Raw genomic sequence first — 22,914 nt, forward strand, 5'->3', positions numbered from 1 at the left:
TATTTCTTCTAGAACTTCAGGAATTATTAACTAAAGTCCAACTTCACAGAGAACTAATAGGTGTAAAAGAACACTCTACTTGTTTCAGCACCCACTACATGTGTTTGCACTAAACATTTTAAGATTTAGTTAAAATAATTATTTGGAAAAATTTTATCTAGGTAAAAAAAGAAATAATAATAATAGGAACTGTGTTTTGAAACAAATATGTAAAGACTTTTTATTTTCATTTAGATTTTTTTTAGACTGCCCACATTGGAGAAGTTTGTTGTCAAATATATTGGCTATGGTCAAGTAAGAACAATTAAAATGCAAAACTATCTTGTGCATAAAAGACAAAGTCAAAATTCATGCTTTTTATTGAAGTGTTAGGAAAGAAACAAGAAAGAGTTCACTGAAAGAACGTTCAGGTTTTTGAGACAAGGGTGGGTTTGATTCAAGATTTTGAGTTACAGAAAAATTAGTGAAGGAGAAGCTTGAGAAATCTTGTAAACGCTACAAAAAACTGTGTAGTCTTAGAAAACTTATGAAATTAAGATCAAAGAAAAGCAATTTAAAAAAAAAAAATTTTTTTAATCAAGTTAGCAAACTGAATTTTTCCTGTTTATAAAAAAGACAAACTTGTGAACTTCCAGTGAAAAAATGTTCCAAAACCCAGCGAACTTCCAGTGATCTTTTCCAGCGAACTTCCAGTGATCTTGTTCCAAAACCCAGTGAACTTCCAGTGAACTTTTCCAGTGATCTTGTTTCAAAACCCAGTGAACTTCCAGTGAACTTTTCCAGTGATCTTGTTCCAAAACCCAGTGATCTTTCATAGCTAACTTTCATGTTTATATATAAAAAATGGAAGTTTAGCGAATTCGCTGGAATTGTATTTTTTAAGATGTAGTTTTTTAGAATATATATTTTTTAAAACGTTCATAAACATTTTAAATATTTAAAACCGATAAGCGCGAAATAAGACAAATTAAGCATAGAAAAATAAAAATGTTTAATATAACATTTATTTAAAAATATCGGTATTTAAAATAGAAATACAATGTTTAAATAATAAACTACCTTAAGTATGAATACTAACTTTCATAAATTTTAACAAGAAAATAAAAAGTAAATTCACTAATATTAAAGTAAATGTTTGTTTTTTTATTGACCTTGGCTCAGAGATTTTGTTAAGAACAAGTTAATGTAAGCATATTGTGGATCTTTACTATACATTTCGCATGTTTCTTTATTTAAATGGTTTACATTTTTTTAAGCTTAAATCAAATTTTTTTCTATTTTAACCATTTAAACGAACTAAACAAAAGATCTTAATTGTATTTTTATTTATTTGTTTTGATAGAGATTTAATTCGTAAAACATAATCTACAAAAAAATTTAATAAAGCAAAATTACTTTGCATAAACTTATCCGAGCTTGTTTGAAAAAAAATTGAATGAATTTCATAAGTCGAGAACCAAAAGGCTGTACATTTTTTTGTTTTCGAATAAATGCAATTTGTTTACTTTTCCTGATAACTTATCTAAACTTTTTTGAATTTTATTTATTAGGATATTTTAGTATATTTTGAAGCGAATAAATCATAAATGCGGTCTGTTGGTTCTCTACAGACAAGTTATCAAAACAAACAAAAATTAATAAAATCGTAAATTATATAGTGCTTGACGCATTCTTTTCCGTTTGGGTCTTCGGAGCTAAAAAAAATGATACAATATATAAAGGGCATATATAATAATTATATAAAAACATATAATATATAAAATAAACAGTAGAATAGTAAGCAAACATAAAACAGTATAACAGCTAAAAACAAATATAACTTTAAAAACCAAGGATAAATTATAAAAACAAAAACATATTTATCTTTAAAAATTAATCATTACTTTAAAAAAAAAAAATTTGATTGGTGACACTACAACGTAAACTTAGCCAAACTTGCGATAATATAAGTTAGTTACTATTAAAGATTATACGCTAATCAAAATAATTAATACTAAAAAAAATATACTAAGACAATAATAACAAACATAAGACTTAAATTAAAAAAAAAAGATCATACAAAAATCACAAGTTGAAATTAAAAAATTAAAAAATCCTATTATTTATTGTTTTTCTATAAAATAAAATTAAGACATGGTAGTCTTCACAAAATTATGTTATTTATAAATGATGAAAACTAAAGATATAAAATTATAATTAAACGCGAAAAGTAACTCCAGCATTAAAATATAATACCTGCTTTAAAATAAGCTCTGCGCTCGTCATTAATTTTTTCACAGAGCGCAACACTGACATCATTTTTTGAAAAATTTGAAAACTTGGATATTGTAAGTTCTGTAAAAATTGCAGATTAGCAGTTTCTCGAATTGAAATGATTCTGGAATTCCAGAGTATAAGTATTTAAATTTAATATTTTTTTTTACCTGTTATTAAATGCAACACAGCTGGATCAAGGCCAACTTTTTTTGAAACTGAAAACTTTGAGGAGGCTTTTTTTCCAGATAGCGAAGCATTCACCAACTTATTTCTTTCATAAAAATAGCCTAATAACTGTTTGACCAGCTTTTTTCCTGAGGGTGCTGTTAAGACCCTTTTAGGAATCATGTTTTCAGTGACTTCTTTGTCACTGCATATATAATCTGTTGGCTGTGTTGTATGGGAAACTAATGAATGTGCTGGTACTTGTTCTGATAGTTGTGAATGCATTGATAGTGGAAGGTGTGAATTTATTAGCGATGTTGGTTGTGAATGCAACAATGGTGGTGGCATTTGTGGAACAGAATATAGTTGTGCTGGTAGTGAAAAAGATGGTGAAGGCGTTTGAAATGAATTTGAAGTCAATTGAATGTTTTCTGATTGAAGTTGATTGAAGTCAATTGAATGGAACGAATTTTCATGAAACGAATTATGATTGTTAAGAAAAAGAGAGGAATCAGGATGATCATTAATGGAGTCATTAGTTGAAAAAGATTGGAATTGTTTGGATTGGGATTGGGTTGAGAAAGAAGGAGTTACTGGTAATGTTTGTGATAAAGGGGGTGGTATTTGTGAATTTGTTGGTTGTAAGTATAATGGAAATGGTTTTGAATGGGTTGTCGGTGGTTGGGAAATCAACATTTTTGCCTTCTTTCTTGGCAACTCTTCGCTTAAGTCACCTTCTGCTTTGCTAACAAGTCCTAAAAGTAAAATAAAATACATACAATTTAAAATATAAGGCATTATAAAACTTAGGGTATTTTAAACAGAGGGTCATATAAAACAGAAAAGTTGGGCATTTAAATCTACTGAACGGTCACAAGCAGTGAATGACTAAAAGAAAAATGAAGTACACTTGAACAACCTAGTAATAATCATAAAACAGTTGATGAAGTAAATTATAAATGTTTAGTTATTATAATTCCATTTAAAATTTTTAAAACATTTTATAATAACATTCTTATTATTGTAAAAAAAAACTAGAATTGCCAAAATTGATCTCATCTATGTCAGTATTTTATTTTGAATACAAATGACTGTTTACTTACTTTCTATTTTTTTGTACAATGTTGTTAGCTTCTTAGCAAAATCTTCTTTTAAGGCCATAGTATGAGTATTCTAGATATTGTAAAAATATGTAACAAAAAATTTTATTTTATAAATAAACAGGATAGGTTAATCAATTTTTGCTTATGCTTAATGTCTACTTTTCCAAAATTGTATGGTTTCTCCTAAAAAATTAACAAAGTTTTATCCAGAGTTTGAACTGATCTTGTTCAAAGTAAATTTCATAATATATAAACCTCAATTTCATTTGTTATGTTTAGCAACTTCTTATCTTTTTTTTTCTTGATAAGTGAGCTTTTTTTCAATAAAGCTTCTTCCAAACTGTCTAAATATAATTATATAATTACTATTTCATAAATGCTAAATATATCTTTAAAAACAGATGTTAGTAATACATCAAACAAAAAAGACTACTAACAATGTTATTATATGAAATATTTAAAATGCTGGAAGCATACGCAATTGAAATAATTAACAACTTTAAGTATAAAATATCAAAAGAAACTTAAAACATTTTCAAATTTGAAGCTTACCAACCACACATATAACTTTACCCTTCTCAATGGGGCCTTCATCTCGATTAGCAAGTTTCGTGTATCTTACATCACCTTCTTTGTTATTTACAAGAAAAGCCCTGTTAAGTACAGATGTATCCCATTCAACAGAGACAGATCCATTGCGAGACCATTGTATAACAGCAAACTTAGACATTATGAATACTAAGACTTACATAAATTTAAAGATTACAAATAAATAAATAATTTTGAAAAAATTTTGAAGTAAATTATAAGTTGCTATTAAATTTTATACCTCATTAGCAACATATAGTTATAAATGTGTATTACATAAACTTATAGATGTATATTAATAAGACTTTAAGTATTTAAAAATTGTAACAACATATAAGCAGTTAAGTATATTGTAACAGAAATTGCAACGGTCTAAGGATACAGAAGATTATATGAAAATTATGCGATTCTAACTAGTACCATGCTTCTGAAATAACAAAACTCTAATTGTTGCTGTGTAGAAAGTTGAATAAAATGACTTAGGTAAATTAAAAAAAAAAACAGCAACCCAGTAGTTATAGAAAATGTAAATATCAATTTAATAAAATAAAAAAACAATTTTAAACAGAAACAATATTTTTAAACCAAAAGTTTTCACAAAATTGACAAGCCAACATAAACTGTTGAAGTTTACATATACTTTTTTGTCACAAATACAAAATGTAATAGTTTACCTAAAAAAATTACAATTCACCAAAAAATAATTACAGTTCACCAAAAAAAAAACAGTTTACCAAAAAAGAGTTATGTAAACAGCTCACAAAAAAAAATTAAAATGTTACAAACAAATCATCAAGCAAAGATAAAAAGCAATAATAATACAAATAATATTATTACACAAAGAATAATTATAGAAGAGTTAAAAAGGGCATAAATCAGGAATACTTACAATACAACCTTCAACCAAAAAAGCTTTTTGTATAATTTGCTCTGCAAAAATTATAGATAGACATTCTGCATAAGTATACATAAAAATATGCTTAGCTGCTTTTGGACTTGTTTTTAATAATTTAACACAAGCAAAAACATTCATCTCAAAAATAAAGAAATATTCAATACTACAAAATGATCCACAAGTAAGTTTAACAAGTGAGTCACAATGGCGAACATTCTTATGACGAATATGGTAAATGTTTTTGGCAATAGAAACTTTGTAACATTTTTGAAATTCAGAAATATGCTTACCTAAATAATGCTCAAAAAACAGTTTCTCGCAATTAGGAATATTATAATTACAGCCTTTATCTAAAACTTTAATAGAGCCAATAATAACTCCTTTAAAATTAAAATTATGAGAACATAACATGTCTTCCAAAAAGTCTATGCAATCTTCGTCTATAATATTAGAATTAGAAGCTTGAATGTTACATGTGGTTAAATATGAAAATCGATCTATTACTTGAGTAGATATATCTTGAGTACCATTTAAAAACGATAAAATAATGCCATTAAAATTTTCAAACTGATGACAAGAATAAGATAATAAAGGCCCCCATAGACGAGCACATGAGGGAAGATGAAGTAATTGGTGCACATTATAAGACATATTCTCTCTACCATACAAACCAGGAAATTCATAAACAAATCGATTAACTAATAACGTGGCTTCATTAACAACACTTTCAGATAATACCTTATTATTCAACATAAAAACAACATTAGATAAAAGAATAAAATGGTCAAAAAACTGCGGAAGCAAAATATCACATAAAATAACAGGACCATAAAAAACTAAAAAATTAAAAAACTCAACACCTTTCCAATGCTTTATGCAACTTAATGATCGTGGAGTCCGCCTTATATTGCTTGGCACACTAATTGCAGATAAAAGATTATTTATAACAGTACAGTGTCTACGAATAGAAAAAATGGAACCAGAATAACAACTATCAAACCAGAAAGAAAACATAGCTTTCATAACACCAAGCTCTATACAGTGCAGATTATCAACAACTGTTCCATTTACACAATCAAAATTAGGCACTCTTACTAACGGTGAAATATCTAAAAACCCTTCAACCACATTAACACAAAAAAAATCTGTATTGCTTCTACAATTCATACTAACATCAGAAAATGGGTAAGTCATACAAGACCCCCTGCCTTTTGGAACTCTTTCCCCTCTAGAAGAACACCAATGGCAACCATTATAACCATTAAATTGCCTGCGACAAAAAACCAGAGCTCTTGCAATTGTGTCACATGAAAAAATAGATACATGAAAAAAAACACGAACATTATTAGATAAGAGTATACCATTAGTGGATAGGTTAGTAAAAATATCAATAAAAGGAGATAAAAATAATTGTATATTTGGTTTTTTAAAACCAGACCAGAGACCAAAAAACAAAATATTAGTAATTTGCAATGAATATGGAAAATTATGAATGGATGCTAGCAAAGGCCACAAGGACCACTTTGATGATTTGAAAACGGGAACTCCATCAGTATTAACAACAAGTCTAATTGTTGCTTGCCCATTTTCTTCAAGATCTGCTAAATGTATCCAATTGTTATCACAAGTGTTTTTAAGCTGTTTGTTTATGTTTAAAATATGAAAAAAGTTGCATTTCTTATAAAGATAGGATGATGTAAAATATTTCAAACATTTTGTACACTGCTTATTAGAACTTAAAGCAACTTCACAAGCATCACAAAAAAAAACTTTTTCATATAAATCTGTTTCCTTCTTGAAAAACTTCAAAAACAAATATTTAGATGTTGGCAAAACACTGTGTGGCAATAAAATAGTTAAGAGTGTTAACAACGCCTCTAAGGCTTCGTAGGACAAATTAAAACGCAAAATAAAAGTCATTATGCATAAACATGCATTAGAGACATTTATCTTTGAGCCAGGATACAGAGGTGGACTCTCTGAACTTGCATTTTCATCAAACTCATTATGAATTGTTTCATTTTCTGGTTCATCAAAGTCAGATAAATGATCCATAAATTCATCGTCAATAGAATCATTGTCATCAGAGGTGCTCTCATTCTGTTGTTGAGCACAATAAACTTTTGACATCCTCCAACGTGTTGTTCTTGGAACACTTACTTCCCCTGATTGCCATTTCTTGTAGCAACCAATTCTAGGCATCTAAAATAAAAGAGACGAGCAGAAAAAATTAAACTTTAGCTAAACAAGATTACCATCAGAAAGACAACAAGAGAACCTATTGTGCTTAACCTAATTGAGCTTTAGGGTGATATATATATATATATATATATATATATATATATATATATATATATATATATATATATATATATATATATATATATATATATATATATTCGAGGGACTTTAGAGACCCCTTAAAATATTTTTTATTCAAAAAAATTTTAAACCTAGTGTTTTTGTATTAGATAGAACACATTTAGGGGGTGGGAGCAGATTAGTTTCAAAAATGTTGTTTTTTGGGACACCCTAGTGTGTGTATATATATATATATATATATATATATATATATATATATATATATATATATATATATATATATATATATATATATATATATATATATACATATATATATATATATATATATATATATATATATATATATATATATATATATATATATGTATGTATGTATGTATGTATGTATATATATATATATATATATATATATATATATATATATATATATATATATATATATATATATATATATATATATATATATATATATATATATATATATATTTATCTATTATGTTCAATTATCTACAATAAAGAAATTTATAATAATAAACTTTTGTGAAATTATAAAGTTGAATATGTATTCGCTTTAATAAAATGAACATACTGAACAACATACCTGTGGTTTTAGAGATTGAGTAGAACTTAAAATAATAGAAACTGAAACTGTAGATACAAAAAAAAAACGTTTACTTTATTACAAAAATTGGAATAAAAAATTTCAAGCAGTTATATCTGTCAAATTTCAAGAAAGTTTTAACTGTTATCAAAAGCTATATCAATATTGAGTTATAAAACGAGCGACGTTTTTGATTATTGAAAAACGGCGCTAAATTTCCACAAAAGTTTTAGATCGCTGGAAATAAAATGACGTTTTTTGTTAAACTTCCAGTGAACTTCCAGTGAACTTCCAGCGAAGTCGTAAACTTTGCGGAAAACCCAGCGAACTCGGTGAATTTCCAGTGATCTTTTACATTTCCAGTGAACTTTCACTGGAAGTTCGCTGGGTTTTTTTGTAAGGGTATCTTCAAATGGTACAAGTGCCGCTGATACTGATAGTGGTTTTGAAACTTGCTAAAAAAATTAGCAAAGATAGAGTTTGCATGGAATTTTCAATGAATGATATTCTTGACAAGTGGGTTTCTTTCTTAACTAGATGCAAGGTCAGCGTTTAAGCTGAAACTTCACTTCTGGCCTCAATTTTCAAGATTGGTAGTGTTGATCTAAATACAGTTCCTGTATCAAAATATAAAACAACCAGGTGATCACCAAAGCAAGGTTCATGGCTGATTGTAACTTACTTAAAATGAAGATTGCTTAAAAGATTAAATCAAACTTAATTAAAAGTAATAAAGATGTGTTCAAACTGTCAACTGACTTTATTGTCACATTTTATGGAGCACACTTTTTCTCCTAATGCAGACCATGCTCCGTCACATGATTTGGATGATTTTAAGCTAGCTGATAAAATGATCATCAATAAGTTATATATATTCAAGTATGGTCCCTGGAAAAGCAGCTCCATGTTCCATCATAGTTGGTACCTGACCACACAAGCTAGTTATTCTTTCAATAGCAAATAAACATTTAGAACTGAAGGAAAGAGCTAAGCTAGCTCAGAAGCTATTAGGTTTTGATAGTCCACAACCTGATGATTTTGATAGAAAACAACCCCAACCTCCAACTCATGTGTTTTCCATGTCAGTTTTGTCAGAAATTATCTCCAAGGTATCCTGGCTGCTCTTCACTTACTTAGGAATAATTAAGGGAGTAATCAGCACACAGATGAAAGATAACTTTGAAAATGATTCCTAAAGACATTTTTAACATCAAGTGGGGATTCTAGCAATAGTAAACAACAGGGCTGATCGCCATGTTAAACGTGCGTTAGGTTTTGTGACCGAAAGTCATGACGAAGGTCTTCTAGAATACCATGCAAGATGTACAAAAAAAAACAAAAAGAGGTTAGCAAACACATGGAAAAGGGGATTTTATGTCATTTTTATGTGATTATAACAATTTTTTTGTTTTTAAATGTTGTGAATGGCCAATTTGTTCAAATATTAACTCTAAAATGAGAGATTTTTTTTTTCAAACCAAAAATGACCAAAGAATGGACAATTTCTATTATTCAATCCATTAATCAGGGACGTCGTGAGGTGGGGGTAGGGGGATAACTATTTTTTACACTATTTTTTACCCATATTTGAACCATTGTAAATAAATTCCAATGAAATTTTTTAAACAAATTAAATACACCATCGTTTCAAAATCTTCTAGTGTCGACACATTGTCTAAATGCTAGCCCTAAACATAACTAAAAAAGTCTCCTGAATTTTTATAGAACAAAGCAAATAAAAATAATTTTATCTCAAAACTTTAGAGACGATAATCGAGTAGTTTTAAAAAAAATTAAATTTCTAAAAGGAAATAAAATTTATAAAAGCATTGAAATAATCCAAAATACAAAATGCATGTGAAACAAAAAATGTTTAAAACTTATTTGTTATTCTTGTTTATTTAAACATCGTGAAGATGAGCACCGATACTTCAAATTTAACAAAAAGAAACCGTCTTATAATAAATTTTAATTTATAAGTGTCAATTCACTGCCAACAAAACTTTAAGCGCTTATAAGTTGAACTTTTACAGTTTATTTATGTTTGTATAAATAAATATTATTTTCCTCCTCCGCTTTTACATGCATTTACTTTTGCATATTTTAAGTTTATTTTAAGTTATTAATTAATATTTTATGTTGTTTTTAAGTTTATTTTTTGTATTATGCTTAAATTTTAAAATGTTGTTTTAAAGTGTTAAATAAATTCTTTAAATTCTCAGAAATAAATGTAAAATGAAAAGAAAAAAAAAGGTATAATTTTTGTAAATAAATATAAATAAAAATATTTGTAAATAAATATTGACATTTGAATAGAAATAGACATTGATTTTTGAAAAATTGTTAATTCATATCAAAAGTGCTAATTGATAATAAGGCCATGCGGTTAAGGTTTTTTTCGGTTCGGTTTTTTTCGATTCGATTTTAAACTTAAACCCATCGGTTCGGTTTTTTTCCGGTTCGGTTTAAAACAAAATTCGGTTCGGTTTGGTTTAAAACGATTAAAAACAAAATATGGTTTTAAAGATAATTATTTATATATATATTTTACAACTTTAAAATATAATTTTTTTAAAAATACCCAATTATAAATTAATTTTTATTTTTTTAATGTTTTCTTTTATGTAAACAATTTTCTCGACATTTTCAATGGCCAATGTGGTTCTTCTGGCGGTTACGACATTACCGGCAGTTGAAAAAACTCTCTCTGATGTTGCAGAACTTGCTGTTATACATAGGTATTTTTGTGCATAATCAGATAGAATTGGGTACTGTAATTTCATTATTTTCCACCATTCTAAAACATTTGTTTTTTCGTCTGCTGTTTCGGCTCCTAAATAATGCTCAATTTCTAAACTCAATTTAGTTGTCGTCGAAGCGCTGCGTGCTGAAATATCTTGTTTTAGTCTTTTTTTAAGCAACTCGTGGTGATTAACTTTAGTATTTGGATTGCTTTCATTGTCTATTTTACTACTTGTGATTGGAAGTTTTTCTTTTTTTTTTGCTTTTTCCTGCGTCAATAATGCTTCTTTTATATCATCAATTTTTTTATATTCAATTAAATGCAGGCCTTTGTAACGCGGATCTAAAAAATTAGCATAACAATTAATCAGCTGCTCAGCACCATTGAGAGGATATCTTTCCTGTAGTTCACTTATCAGCATTTTTATAGAAATTCTTGTTGCTTTGTCTTTGTGATTTTGCTGGGCAAGTAGTTCTTGGTGCAAGGAATATAATTCAGGTATTACATCTTGAATTGTTGGTCTTTTATCAGCTGATAAACCTACTGAAATGTTGTAAATTTTTTCAAGAAACGGCATGCTGTATTCTAATGTCTTCCATTGATCATCTGAGGGGCATGACCTTGCAAATTCTTCATTTGATTTTGCAAGTGTTTTGATCGCTTCTTTGAGTTGAAGGACTGACTTTATGCACATGTACTCAGAATTCCATCGTGTTGTACACGGAGCAATCAATTTCTTGGCCTTAATTCAAAGTTCTTCGCATGTACCTTGAAGCTTAGCAATAGAGAGATAACTTCTATGTGCGTGTGATGCTAAATCTGTGCAGTTTTTAATTGCTTTTGAAAGTTCAATTGAATTTTAATTGCTTTAAGAATAACTAGCTGGATTGTGTGATCGTTGCAGCGCAACTCTAAGTTAATTTAATCACTTTCTTTAGCAGCTAAAACAATGTTGCTGCCATTGTCATTAACGCAGGCTCTGTGCACTTCTTCATTTAAGTTCAAATAAGCAATAAAAGTATCCAGGTTTACTGCGATTGCTACCCCAGTGTGTCTACCAGTAAATGGTGTGCAAGCAATGAGAAAACTCAATAAATTAAAATCTGAATTAATGTAGTGAATTGTAAGACTCATGAAGGAATCATTGTTTCGACTTGTCCAGAGATCTGTTGTAAAACTAACTCCAGTCACATTTGGAAAATCTTTGACAAATTCTAGTTTCCTTAACCTTGTCATACAACATTGGAAGTTTATGACGTCTAAATGTTGATGCAGATTTGACAGTAACTTTATTATTTACTTCATCGATAAATTCTTTAGCTCCTTTATTATCCAAAACTTCAAAAGGTAGACCTAGAGTGCAGACAAACTTTGTTAAATCTAAGTAAAAATTTAATTGCTTTGGATCATTTAACCCATATTTTTGATTTTTTAATATACTACTTTCAATTGTTGTTGTTTTGTCGTCTTTTTTTATATCAAACTTTCGTTTATTAGGTGCCTCTATGGTTTTTAAAAGATGTTCCTTCCAAGATGTTTCATGTTTGGTTTTAACATCGCTGGTTATTGTTGAAGTACTGCCACAGTTTATTTTGTAAGATTTAAAGCAAATTTTACATTTAGCTTCAAATTTATTCAGCTTTTCAAAGAATTGCCAAATACCACTTTCTTTCGGCATCTTCAATTTTAATAAAGTGTAAATTGCTTGTATGACCGGACTAAAAAAAAGTTAAATAAAATAAACATATATACATATTTGTCTTGGTCAAGTAACAGATAACTAAGTTGATAACAAGTAGTATAAGATTAGAAATTGTTAAAGTTAGATTAAAGACAAAGTAAATCACAAATTATATTTAAAGTATATTCACAAATAAATTTAATTGAAGGCTTATTCAAATTTAAAGTTTACAATTGTTTGTATGTTTGTCAAGCTATTATGAAAAATAAATATATGTTAAACAGTAAAACTTATTTGTTTTATTATTTATCTAAATTAAAAAGCAACGTTCTTATAATAAAAATATTATACAATATATTTTAATTTTTAAGTAAAATAAAAAATTACAACAGTTTAGAAAAAAAGTTCAATTTACTCACATGTTACAGTACAATGGTATCAAAAACTGTTAATAGCCAATATTCTTCATGGTCCGCAACATTTGATATAGTTTTGCGGCAACTGTTTACGACTATTTTGGAGTTATATTTACAATCTCATCTTTTTGACTTATTTTTTTTCTGTGGTTTAATAATACTAAACTTTCATAAATAAAGTTTAATAAAAAAATATAAAATTAAGTTTTAAAATTTTTAAAATTTTTATATAGGTTTTTCAGCTTTTTTCCATACTTTATATAAGGTTACTTTCTATATATATATATATATATATATATATATATATATATATATATATATATATATATATATATATATATATATATATATATATATATATATATATATATATATATATATATATATATATATATATATATATATATATATACATATATATATATATATATATATATATATATATATATATATATATATATATATATATATATATATATACATATATATATATATATATATATATATATATATATATATATATATATATATATATATATATATATATATATATATATATATATATATATATATATATATATGTTTGTGTGCCACAAAATTTGAAATCAATTTTTGAAAGCTTTTTTCTCAACCAATTTTGCTCAAATTTTGCACACTTAATCATTTTCGATGACAATACAAGGAAATGGAAAAATTTGACCAAAAAAAGTTAATTAAGTTAACAAAAATTTAATTTGTATTTTCCCATAAATTTTATTTATTTGAAATGAATTGCGTATTACGTCACAAAAATCATTGATTTGCAAATTATTTGCGGTTTCGAAGACATTAAAGCGCAGCGATTCAAAACCTATTGTTTTTTAAGTCTTAAGTTATTAAGTTAAAAAACAAAATTTAGTAAAAACAGTTTTTTAAATTTAAAAAAAAAAAAAAACAGTAATTTTTCCTTCTACAAAAAATTACAAAAAAAGAATTTCTAGGCCCAATAGAATTCTGCTTGCATAAAGCATGGATTTGAAAAAAGAATTTTTTTTTGATATACTAGTTCGGTTTCGGTTCAGTTCGGTTGATTATTTAAAATATTTATATCGGTTCGGTTCGATTCGGTTTTCTTAGTTCGATTTTAACCGAAAGAACGGTTCGGTTTGGTTAACCGCGCGGCCTTATTAATTAGTTGTTGCATGCTGCAAAACAAGAAGAATAGTTGAAATGAATTACAAGTTACTACATTTTAAAAGAACATTAATTACAATTTTTCACTTAAGATTGAATCTAAAACAAATAATGGAAGCAAATGAATTGTATAATGGATTGAGGGAATTTCAGCTAGATTACTCCCACTTTATTATTAAGGTTGTCTGAAAATATAAAACTAAACGCGCTCACAACTGACATTAAATATATAACTATTATACATATTTATTTGTATTTTACAATTATTTACATATACATTGTAATTTTTATACAGGGCATATATACTAAATTGAAATTAACATTGCATTGTTAATTTTCAATGTAAATATAGTTGATTCCAAATGCATTGTTACATTGCAAAGAAAACAATAAAAATGCTCGTTGTTCTTAGTTCATATTTGTTTAAAAACATTCAACTATTATATATTTAAAAATATTGAACTTTATTTATAACGAAAACATGTTATTTATTTAACATGTCTTTAATGATAATAAGAATAATACTGTTTTCATCTGTTGCAAAGAAAAAAAATTAAAAATATTAGAAAAATTAAAAGATCCGGATGTGTCGGATACATACCGGATATGTATACCGGATAATTCCATAACCGGATATGGATATTTCCATATCCGGCCGAATATGCCGGATATATTGAATTTCGGAATTTAGCTTGTTTTTTTTTACATACGATATCAGCTATACTGGCAATCGGCGCAATAATTAAAATTTATATCTTGCTTCCTTAAAAATAGATATTGAAGAAATCCAACCCGTAGCCATTTTTTTAAATTTTTTTTGTTCTTTATTACAATATTTATTTAAATATATAAAAGAAATGAAATTACAGATAAAAAATTCTTTAAAAAGAATAAAACTTTAACAATATTTAATAAAAAAAACAAAGAACGCGGACACTCGAAGAAGACCTTGTCTTCAAAAAAGTCTTGTCACCAAAAACCGCTAAAAAAAATTACATGATGTTACCGTACAAAAATAAATTGCGTTACATGCAAGTAAAATAAAGTCAACTTATAAATATGATCAAAATACAGTAAAATTCATATAGCAACATATTTACATACATTATATACATACATTATATCATACATTATTATCATACATTATATCATACATTATTATCATACATACATTATATCATACATTATATCATACATTTATCACATACATTATATACATACGTATTTACATAAAGTTTATGTAAAATATTACAATAAGCTCAAAAACCCGTAAAAATTAAAGTATATTTATATACACATACTCACAAAAATTGAGATTCGTCTAAGTTTTAAAAGTATATAAGTATACTTTCAGAGGAAAAATTGAGTCTTTTAAGTTTTTTAAGTTTTTTTTTAAAAAGAAACACGTAGGTTCTTGAGAAATATCTTTTGTAGTATTTAAAACTATTGCATAAAAATTGTCCGCGAAATGAAATAAAAAACTTTCAAAATTAGTTTGAGGAAATGGTTGTCTAATTAAACTTTTATTCCTTAAGACATATTTATCTATATCTCTTTACAAATACAAGTCGCAGAAAGAAACGGGCGATAAGTTGTTTTTACATTTATACATAGAACAAAGAATATTAAAAACATTTAGCTCGTATATATTGAGAGCTTTCATTCCATATAAAAGCGGCTTTGCATGAGCAAAACGGTCCTTGAAATATCTCATAGCCATCAGCCACAACTTTCATAATTATACCTCAAAATGACTTCCTCCACACTCTACAATTACGAAGTCATTCTTTTCCAATAGAATATTATAGTATAGTATAGTAATATAGCAATTGACCACCCTGGTCGCTAAGCTCTTAAATTTTTTTCGTCTAATTATTTGATCACCCTCATAACTGACTATAGATGGACAGTAAACAAACGATTAATAACTTTTAATTAGTTTCAAACTAATTAGTTTCAATTTAATTAGTTTTGAAAAGTGATAAAAAAATAAAACTTATCCTTTAAAACTAACCTTTTTTGCGACGTTTCCTAAACAAATTTTAGAAGAAAACTTAAAAAGTTCGACAAGAGCGTAGCACATTAACATTTTCAGCCATCCTGGTTCAAAGCTGCCTAAGGTTTTGCCGCGTTTTCGTGTGTACAACCAAATGATAAGAGAGTAGCTTCCCCCTGTTTTTAAAACCATTTTTCAAGAGTAAGGTTTTTAAAGAGTATTTCGAAAATTTTCTTTTAAATATTCAACTATTGGCACATGCTAAATTACTCCCTCGTTTACCTTAGTTAACCTCGATTACCTTAGTTAACCTCGTTTAGCTTATATAAATAGCAAGTGCATAGATGACAACTTTGAACTCAGTTTATTGAAAACAAAAATGTGTTTTTTATTTAAAGGTAGCAATTTATGCTTCACGTAGTCAGACGTTTATTATAATTATAACAAAAAAGTTTTTTTCGTAGAATGATGTAGTAGTTAAAATGCCATTATGTATCAGCCAAAGTTTTCAAGAGCAACAATAACACAAATTCCTATTAAACAAACTTAACTACAAAAAATTAGGTACAGAACATGGCAACATGAGAAAACCGCATTAAATCTTTAAAGTTATAAAAAAAAATTAATGCCAACTTTTGATTATCGAAGAATAATGAAAATTTTTGATTTAAAAATCTTTAATCTATTAAAATTTTAACAGATAGCGTAGATTCATGATCAAATCAAATGATACACGATAATGATACACAATACATGATCACACACAAACACAAACATACACACACACACGCACACACACACACACACACACACACACACGCACACACACACACGCACACATTACTTTACTTACTAATAAAACATAGCTTAAACTTATTTGAAGCTTTCTTTAAAGTTATCTCTCTTTTGATTGTTATAGCATATATCTTTATATATGTTACAATATTTAACACTATTCAATAAACAAAAAATAGTACAACTTTACAAAACGGCAAATAAATGCTATAAATCAAAGTCAAGGAGATATTGCCACAATGTAGTTTTTAATTATAAATAAAACTGTAAAACTTGATATGATTTTTAATATTATATAATTTGAAGTTTAAATAAGTTAGACATTTGCATACACTTTCGTTCGCATTTTTTAAGATAAAAAGTGCTGCGACTCTTTCTCGCCATTAACTTGGGTGTAATGGCTACCAATCACTGTCAAACACTCACCAAATGGTAACGGCAGCATCAAGTTTAATATTAATATAAAACAGATAAAATCTTTTTATTTATTTACTAATAATATTTTATTAGGTTTGTTCATTATTCAGATTATCGATTTTGTATTATACAACCTCCTTTCGCTAGTATACTCTTAATTTACTCACGTCCCCTTAACGTTACTCCTGCCGCCAATGAGTTTATTAAGCATCTACCAATGTGTTTCTGTTTGCTTTTTCCAATGAATTCTGCTGAAATTCATATAACTTAATTTTTTCTAGAAGCGGATCATTTAAAAAAAGATTTTTTGTATGAATATTGATAGATTTTTTACCAGCATCATTTTGTCATGGCCGGCCGGTTAAATAAAAACAAGACAAAAATATTTTGATAATCATTACATGTGTTTATAAAATAAAGTTCTTTCTTGAAAATAAAATATGAAATATAAAAGAATTGTAATAAAAACATTTTGCTCATTCCTAGACCTCTGTATTGTTTTAATGTGCGCAAAATCAATACAAATCAAATAATAACATATATGTAATTTCTAACATCTCTGAAAGTTCTATTCGTGCCATACTGTAGTTTTATGAAGCACATTACGTGCTTTACAATATAATATGATATTTGCATATAGCATATTGCATATAGCCTACTATATTTTCTAATTTTGTAGTTATACTTTTTCCAAAGTTTGAATATCATTTTGTTGTTCTGTTGTTGTTTGCATGTATGATAAATACATGCAAACAACAACACATAATGCTGCAGCAACCGCCGTTATTAATTTTTAATTTTGTTTTTCGTAAATTTTGTATTATCTTATAGTCAATTCGACTTATGATGTAATAATTGATGTTGTTTACCAGTTTTTAATTTTTGTCCCAATTTTTATGGTTTTATTGATTTATTGACATATAGAAAGTGTGGTTACACCGTGTGTTACAATGGTGTAGTAACACCGTCAGGGTTTTTCAATTCTTTTTCTTAAAAAGTGTAGTGCAAAGATTATTCTATCATTCGACAAATTTCAATGCTAGAAGAACTTTTTTGTTAGGTGCTATTTTGGCGCTTAGCAAGTTTTATTTGGGACAGATTTTTCATTAGATAACACTTATCATTAAATAAATTTCAATTTTTTACTTTTGTTTAAACTTTTAAATGCTTCTTTCGCGATGGGAATATTTTCAGTATTCAATGACAATTAAAAACAAATTTTAAAGTTAGAATACATATTCATTAAATTTTCAATTAGTCTCAATATTTATAAACTGTTTACAGCTTTTTATAGTATACGAGTGTTACAATAGTGTTCATTGGCGCGACAATAAACACTATATTTTGTGACAATATCTTATTTTACTAAGCTTGCGCCCCAGCATAAAATTTTCATAGCCTGATGGTCTCAATCATTAGAAAACCATAGTATTATGTACTTGAGCGAAAGGAAAGGGAGAAGAAAAAAATACAATAATGTAAAGTGTTAGTTTTAAAATAACATTTCCTTTAAACACGACAAGTTCCCAAAACACGGCTACACACGGATTTTAATAATATAAACTTTTTTTGCATAAATCCTATATAGAGAAAATAAATAACCTGGTTTTTTTTTTTTAATTTTTTTTTTATCGAGAATTATAATTAGACAAAATTTTGAGAAAGAAAAATAATAAAAAATATTATAAGTATTAATAGTAAAACTATTAATTAACTTTCATTATTTGAATTTTAATTTATCTCTAGACTTCTTTCATTTTATTTTATCTATAGGCTTCTATAAACTATTTTTTTTTTCAATGTAATTCAGTCTATTTATTCAGTTTGTGTGATATCCGTATATATTTGCGTCAAATGATAATTTATAATTTTTTTTTAAAGGCTTCCTAGAAAAACACCCATAAATCGATCGAAATTTACGTTATGAACGGCCAAAAAAACACGTAAAAACCGATGTTACGTTAACACTAACTTTGAGTTAAATGTTGTTCTTATTATATATTACTAAAAAAATATCATTATTGGATAATATTTTCTTATAACTCAAAAAATAATTTTCTGGGTCGTTAAACCACTTAAAAAATAGTATAAAATAATAATGCCACTACATGTTTATGATATATTACATATTAGAAGGTAACAGCTAATGTATAGTAAAGACAAAAAACTAGGCTGAATTTTCAATAAATCTATAAATAACTTATATGCAAATAAATAAATAATAATATAAACAAACTTATACAAATAACTTATTCCCTGTGTTCTTATGAACAATTTTTTACCTCACATGAAAATCGCTACTCATTTTGAAAATGAAACAAAATTATTTTAAATAAGTACATTTATCGCGCGTGAACACGCGTGTTAATAACATTTGTCTTAATAATATCAAAGACATTTATAAAACGTGAGCCTTTTTTATTCAAAAAGAGCTCACAAAAATGATCAAAAGTTTTGAAGGAATCTTTTTTTTTCTCTCTTTCTTCATTTACATTTTTTTCTCTTTTTGTTCAGTTATTCATTCATTGCTCAACTGAGTAAAATTTATTTTTAGATTTGTTTACTAATTATTAGATGGAGTGAATTGAAAGAGAGTTTGTGAAAAGGAAACTTCCTGTGAATCAAATGCAAATGAATAAATAATGATTTCATTCAGTGATAAATATATAATGTAATATTTAATATAATAATGTATAATCATATTGAGTGTCTTCAAATAGCTTTTGGCAACATTGATTGCAGTTCACACAAAAATAACATCCTTAGATATATTTTCTACAGTAAAAACTACGTTGTTTTCATTGAAAAGTATTTGCAATCAAACTTTGCACACTCCTGCACTAATGAAGCGAATTTTTTAGTTTGTTTTATAGCAAAACTAAAGGAATGAACTTGGGATAAACTCGGGAATCAGTCGTTTACCGTCAACATTTATCTTTAATCAGGAACAACATTTGTTAACGTATGTTAAAATTAAAAAAAAAAGAAAAGATATTTAATTAATTTTGTTGCTTTTGGTGTTTACAATTAGTAATACTACCATACTTTTACTTTCAGGTTTGGAAACCGCAATCAGAAATAACATTTAATAATAGTTTGGAAATCAGAATTAGAAAGATAACTCATTTATGGAATCATTCAATATTAGTTCTACAAGTGTTATGCCAAAGTATGAATACTTTGAAATGCCAGCTACGAAAGAATTTCCTTCTTGGTTTTCTATACTGTTTGCTAGTATTAATGGAGCAGGATTTTGTTTAAATACGTTGTCATTGTGGTTATTAGCAACTCGAAAGTTTGTCTACCGATATAAAATTAACGCATTCATAGTGTCACTTTGTGTTTCGGATTTTTTAGTGTCTTTAGGAAGTTTTTATTTTTTAGGAACACTAAGCAATGATAACATTTCCGCATTTTCCAAGCGACTTGCAATCATAATATTTAGCTTTTCTCTAGAAACCTCGCTGATGAGTATTTGTTTCTTAAGTATGGAAAGATTTGTTGCAATTTGCAAGCCGTTTCGTTATAGTGAAATTTTATCTAAAACACGGGTGACCTGTATTCTTATTTTAGGATGGATGTTCTGTCTTGCATTACTTGGTGTTCAAGTTCTATTTGGTTTTGTTTACAAAAAACATCGATATTTCTACATTAATTGGATAGTTTTTATTTGTTTATCGAGCTCGTCTATACTAATAAATGTTGTTGTTTACACATATCTTACTCATGAAATTCACCGCCATTCCTTGCATATCAAGTCATGCTCAATATCTTCGCATCCAGGCGACTTAGGGGAGTCAACAAGTGATTATACTGCTTCGGATTCAAAAACCGAAGTCACTCTTATGGGCAGCAGTTGTAGTGCAACGCCTTCTCTATTAACTAAACAGAGACATAGTTTAGATATATATTTAGAAAATCCAACAGATCGTTATCTTAAACACAAGGTAATAATAGCAAGAGCGGAACAACAAAAACTCTTACGTGCTGCGATGGAGAATTCACTTTTTGCTCGCAGTAGTACGCGGCGTAGGAATACAGTACGCCAGCAACTTATTAAAAGGGAAAGACGTTCTGTTTTGTTATGTTTTAGTATTGTACTCGTATTTTCCATAAGTTGGCTGCCTGTTATAGCATTTTGTGCTCTATGTGTTATTTCAAACTCTTGTGATAAAAACGACCAGTTACTTTTTATTTGTTTATGCTTTGTTTCCTTAAATTCATTATTAGACCCAATTTTATATTTTATACTTAAACGAGAGTTTAAGGACTTTTTATTACGGAAAATATGCAAAATGTCTTCCAGATCTACATCGAGAACTGCTAATAGTAGTTTGCACAGTGGAAAAAACAGCGGTTTAATATAAGAAGCATTAGTGTCATGTGATTTAAAAAGAAAAAAGAAAAAGTTATATATAATAAAAAAATTATATTTTCTTGTTATCTCATTACATAATATATTATAAAGTATTGTATCAGTAAATATTTTCATGTTTCTACATGAATACTCGTTAAAATTAAAAATATTTGTAAACCTAATAATTATTATTATAATTAAATATTCTGTATTTTCAGTTTTCTAGATGTTTTTTATATATTCTATATTACTTGTACATATCAGATTGTGTACACATCCTGCATAGTCGTCTGTGAAACATCTATACGACGTCTTATGGACGTTGCAAATCCGTAGGACGTCCCAAAGACGTTCAGCGGACGTTTTGTGTCCGCTGAGTATTATGTTTTTTAAAAGACTTACTCGAAAAGATTCCTTTAAAATTACTTATATAATAGAGTTTGACTTTCTTTAATTTAAACGAATAAACAACAAACAAACCTTTGTTTCATATTTTGTAAACTTTTTAAAAGAAATAATAGTTTCGACAACTCCAATTAAGAATTATCCATGTAATTTGCTTTTTTTAAAATATTTATTCGCATTTTGTATAATAAAGTTTATAATCTTTTTACAGAAAGTAGACTCTTTTACCCTAAACGTGTTGTCCTCCACAAAATTATTTGCATGAAACATGTAATTATATAATTAGTCAACCAAATAGTCAAATATGATTTACACTATGAATATTTCAATAGGAAATTCAGTTTACACTATGAATATTTCAAAAACAAAAATCTGTCAAAAAGATTTAACTTTATATATCACTCTATACTTTTAGAAAAAATAAATATTATGTAAATAAAAGAATATATTATCTTGTATTAAAAGCTATTTGACTATTTAAAATAATATGCAGTCAATTCGGATTATGCTGCATTAAATATTTTGTGCATTTTTTTCAATTTTGGTTTTTATAAGGGGGAATTTCAAGGTTAAAAAAACACTTGTTTTTGATAAACGTATAAATTGCACAAGATAAAAATCAAACGTCTGCAATATACATATATAATATTCTGGCTACCTCTGTATTATAATGCATTAATTCATTTTTAGGGGGAGGGGGGGGGGTAATTGTATAGAGAACCGACTCAGATTACACTCCTAAGACCTTTCTTATTCTTCTAAACTGGATTTTCTTTCTTAAGAAGAAAAAAAAATCCGGTTTTCTACATAATTAAATTCTTTTTAAATGTGTTTTTTAAATTGAATATATGATCCTGCCCTAAAATTTTATTTAAAATGTTCAACGGTTTTGGATTAACAACCTATTTCCTAATTTAGAAAAAAGTGCGACGCTTTGTGCCTTGGTATTCTCTTAAATTTAAATTCTAATTAAATTTAATTGTATTTGCTGGTAATAC

The 22,914-nt window shown here is 27.1% G+C and overlaps 4 protein-coding genes across 6 annotated transcripts; 1 reads left to right on the forward strand and 3 right to left on the reverse strand.

Annotated features, from left to right (window-relative positions):
• Nucleotides 1–1,550: 1,550 nt before the first annotated feature.
• Nucleotides 1,551–4,523, reverse strand: LOC136085920 (uncharacterized). Of its 2 annotated transcripts, none has more exons than XM_065807856.1 (6): nt 4,098–4,523; nt 3,780–3,868; nt 3,525–3,594; nt 2,424–3,176; nt 2,236–2,334; nt 1,551–1,694 (listed from the first exon to the last, which is right to left on the reverse strand). In XM_065807856.1, the coding sequence occupies exons 1-6, from the start codon at nt 4,252–4,254 to the stop codon at nt 1,651–1,653; spliced, it is 1,212 nt and encodes a 403-aa protein (XP_065663928.1). In that variant the 5' UTR covers nt 4,255–4,523; the 3' UTR covers nt 1,551–1,650. The 2 variants fall into 2 exon arrangements, with proteins under 2 accessions (XP_065663928.1, XP_065663927.1); XM_065807855.1 differs by having other exon boundaries at nt 4,077–4,523.
• Nucleotides 4,524–4,670: 147 nt separating this feature from the next.
• LOC136085919 (uncharacterized) lies at nt 4,671–8,323 on the reverse strand. Of its 2 annotated transcripts, none has more exons than XM_065807854.1 (2): nt 8,008–8,323; nt 4,671–7,209 (listed from the first exon to the last, which is right to left on the reverse strand). In XM_065807854.1, exon 2 carries the CDS (start codon nt 7,207–7,209, stop codon nt 4,972–4,974), a length of 2,238 nt encoding a protein of 745 aa, XP_065663926.1. In that variant the 5' UTR covers nt 8,008–8,323; the 3' UTR covers nt 4,671–4,971. The 2 variants fall into 2 exon arrangements, with proteins under 2 accessions (XP_065663926.1, XP_065663925.1); XM_065807853.1 differs by having other exon boundaries at nt 7,934–8,323.
• Nucleotides 8,324–10,518: 2,195 nt separating this feature from the next.
• On the reverse strand, nt 10,519–11,370 carry LOC136086280 (E3 SUMO-protein ligase ZBED1-like). The gene has a single exon (XM_065808572.1). It carries the CDS (start codon nt 11,368–11,370, stop codon nt 10,519–10,521), a length of 852 nt encoding a protein of 283 aa, XP_065664644.1.
• An 8,498-nt stretch (nt 11,371–19,868) lies between these two features.
• On the forward strand, nt 19,869–21,728 carry LOC105846381 (uncharacterized). The gene is made up of 2 exons (XM_065807857.1): nt 19,869–20,116; nt 20,212–21,728. The coding sequence occupies exon 2, from the start codon at nt 20,283–20,285 to the stop codon at nt 21,519–21,521; it is 1,239 nt and encodes a 412-aa protein (XP_065663929.1). The 5' UTR covers nt 19,869–20,116; nt 20,212–20,282; the 3' UTR covers nt 21,522–21,728.
• Nucleotides 21,729–22,914: the final 1,186 nt, after the last annotated feature.

The sequence above is a fragment of the Hydra vulgaris genome, chromosome 10 (genome assembly GCF_038396675.1).
Source record: "Hydra vulgaris chromosome 10, alternate assembly HydraT2T_AEP".
NCBI classification, from domain to species: domain Eukaryota; kingdom Metazoa; phylum Cnidaria; class Hydrozoa; order Anthoathecata; family Hydridae; genus Hydra; species Hydra vulgaris.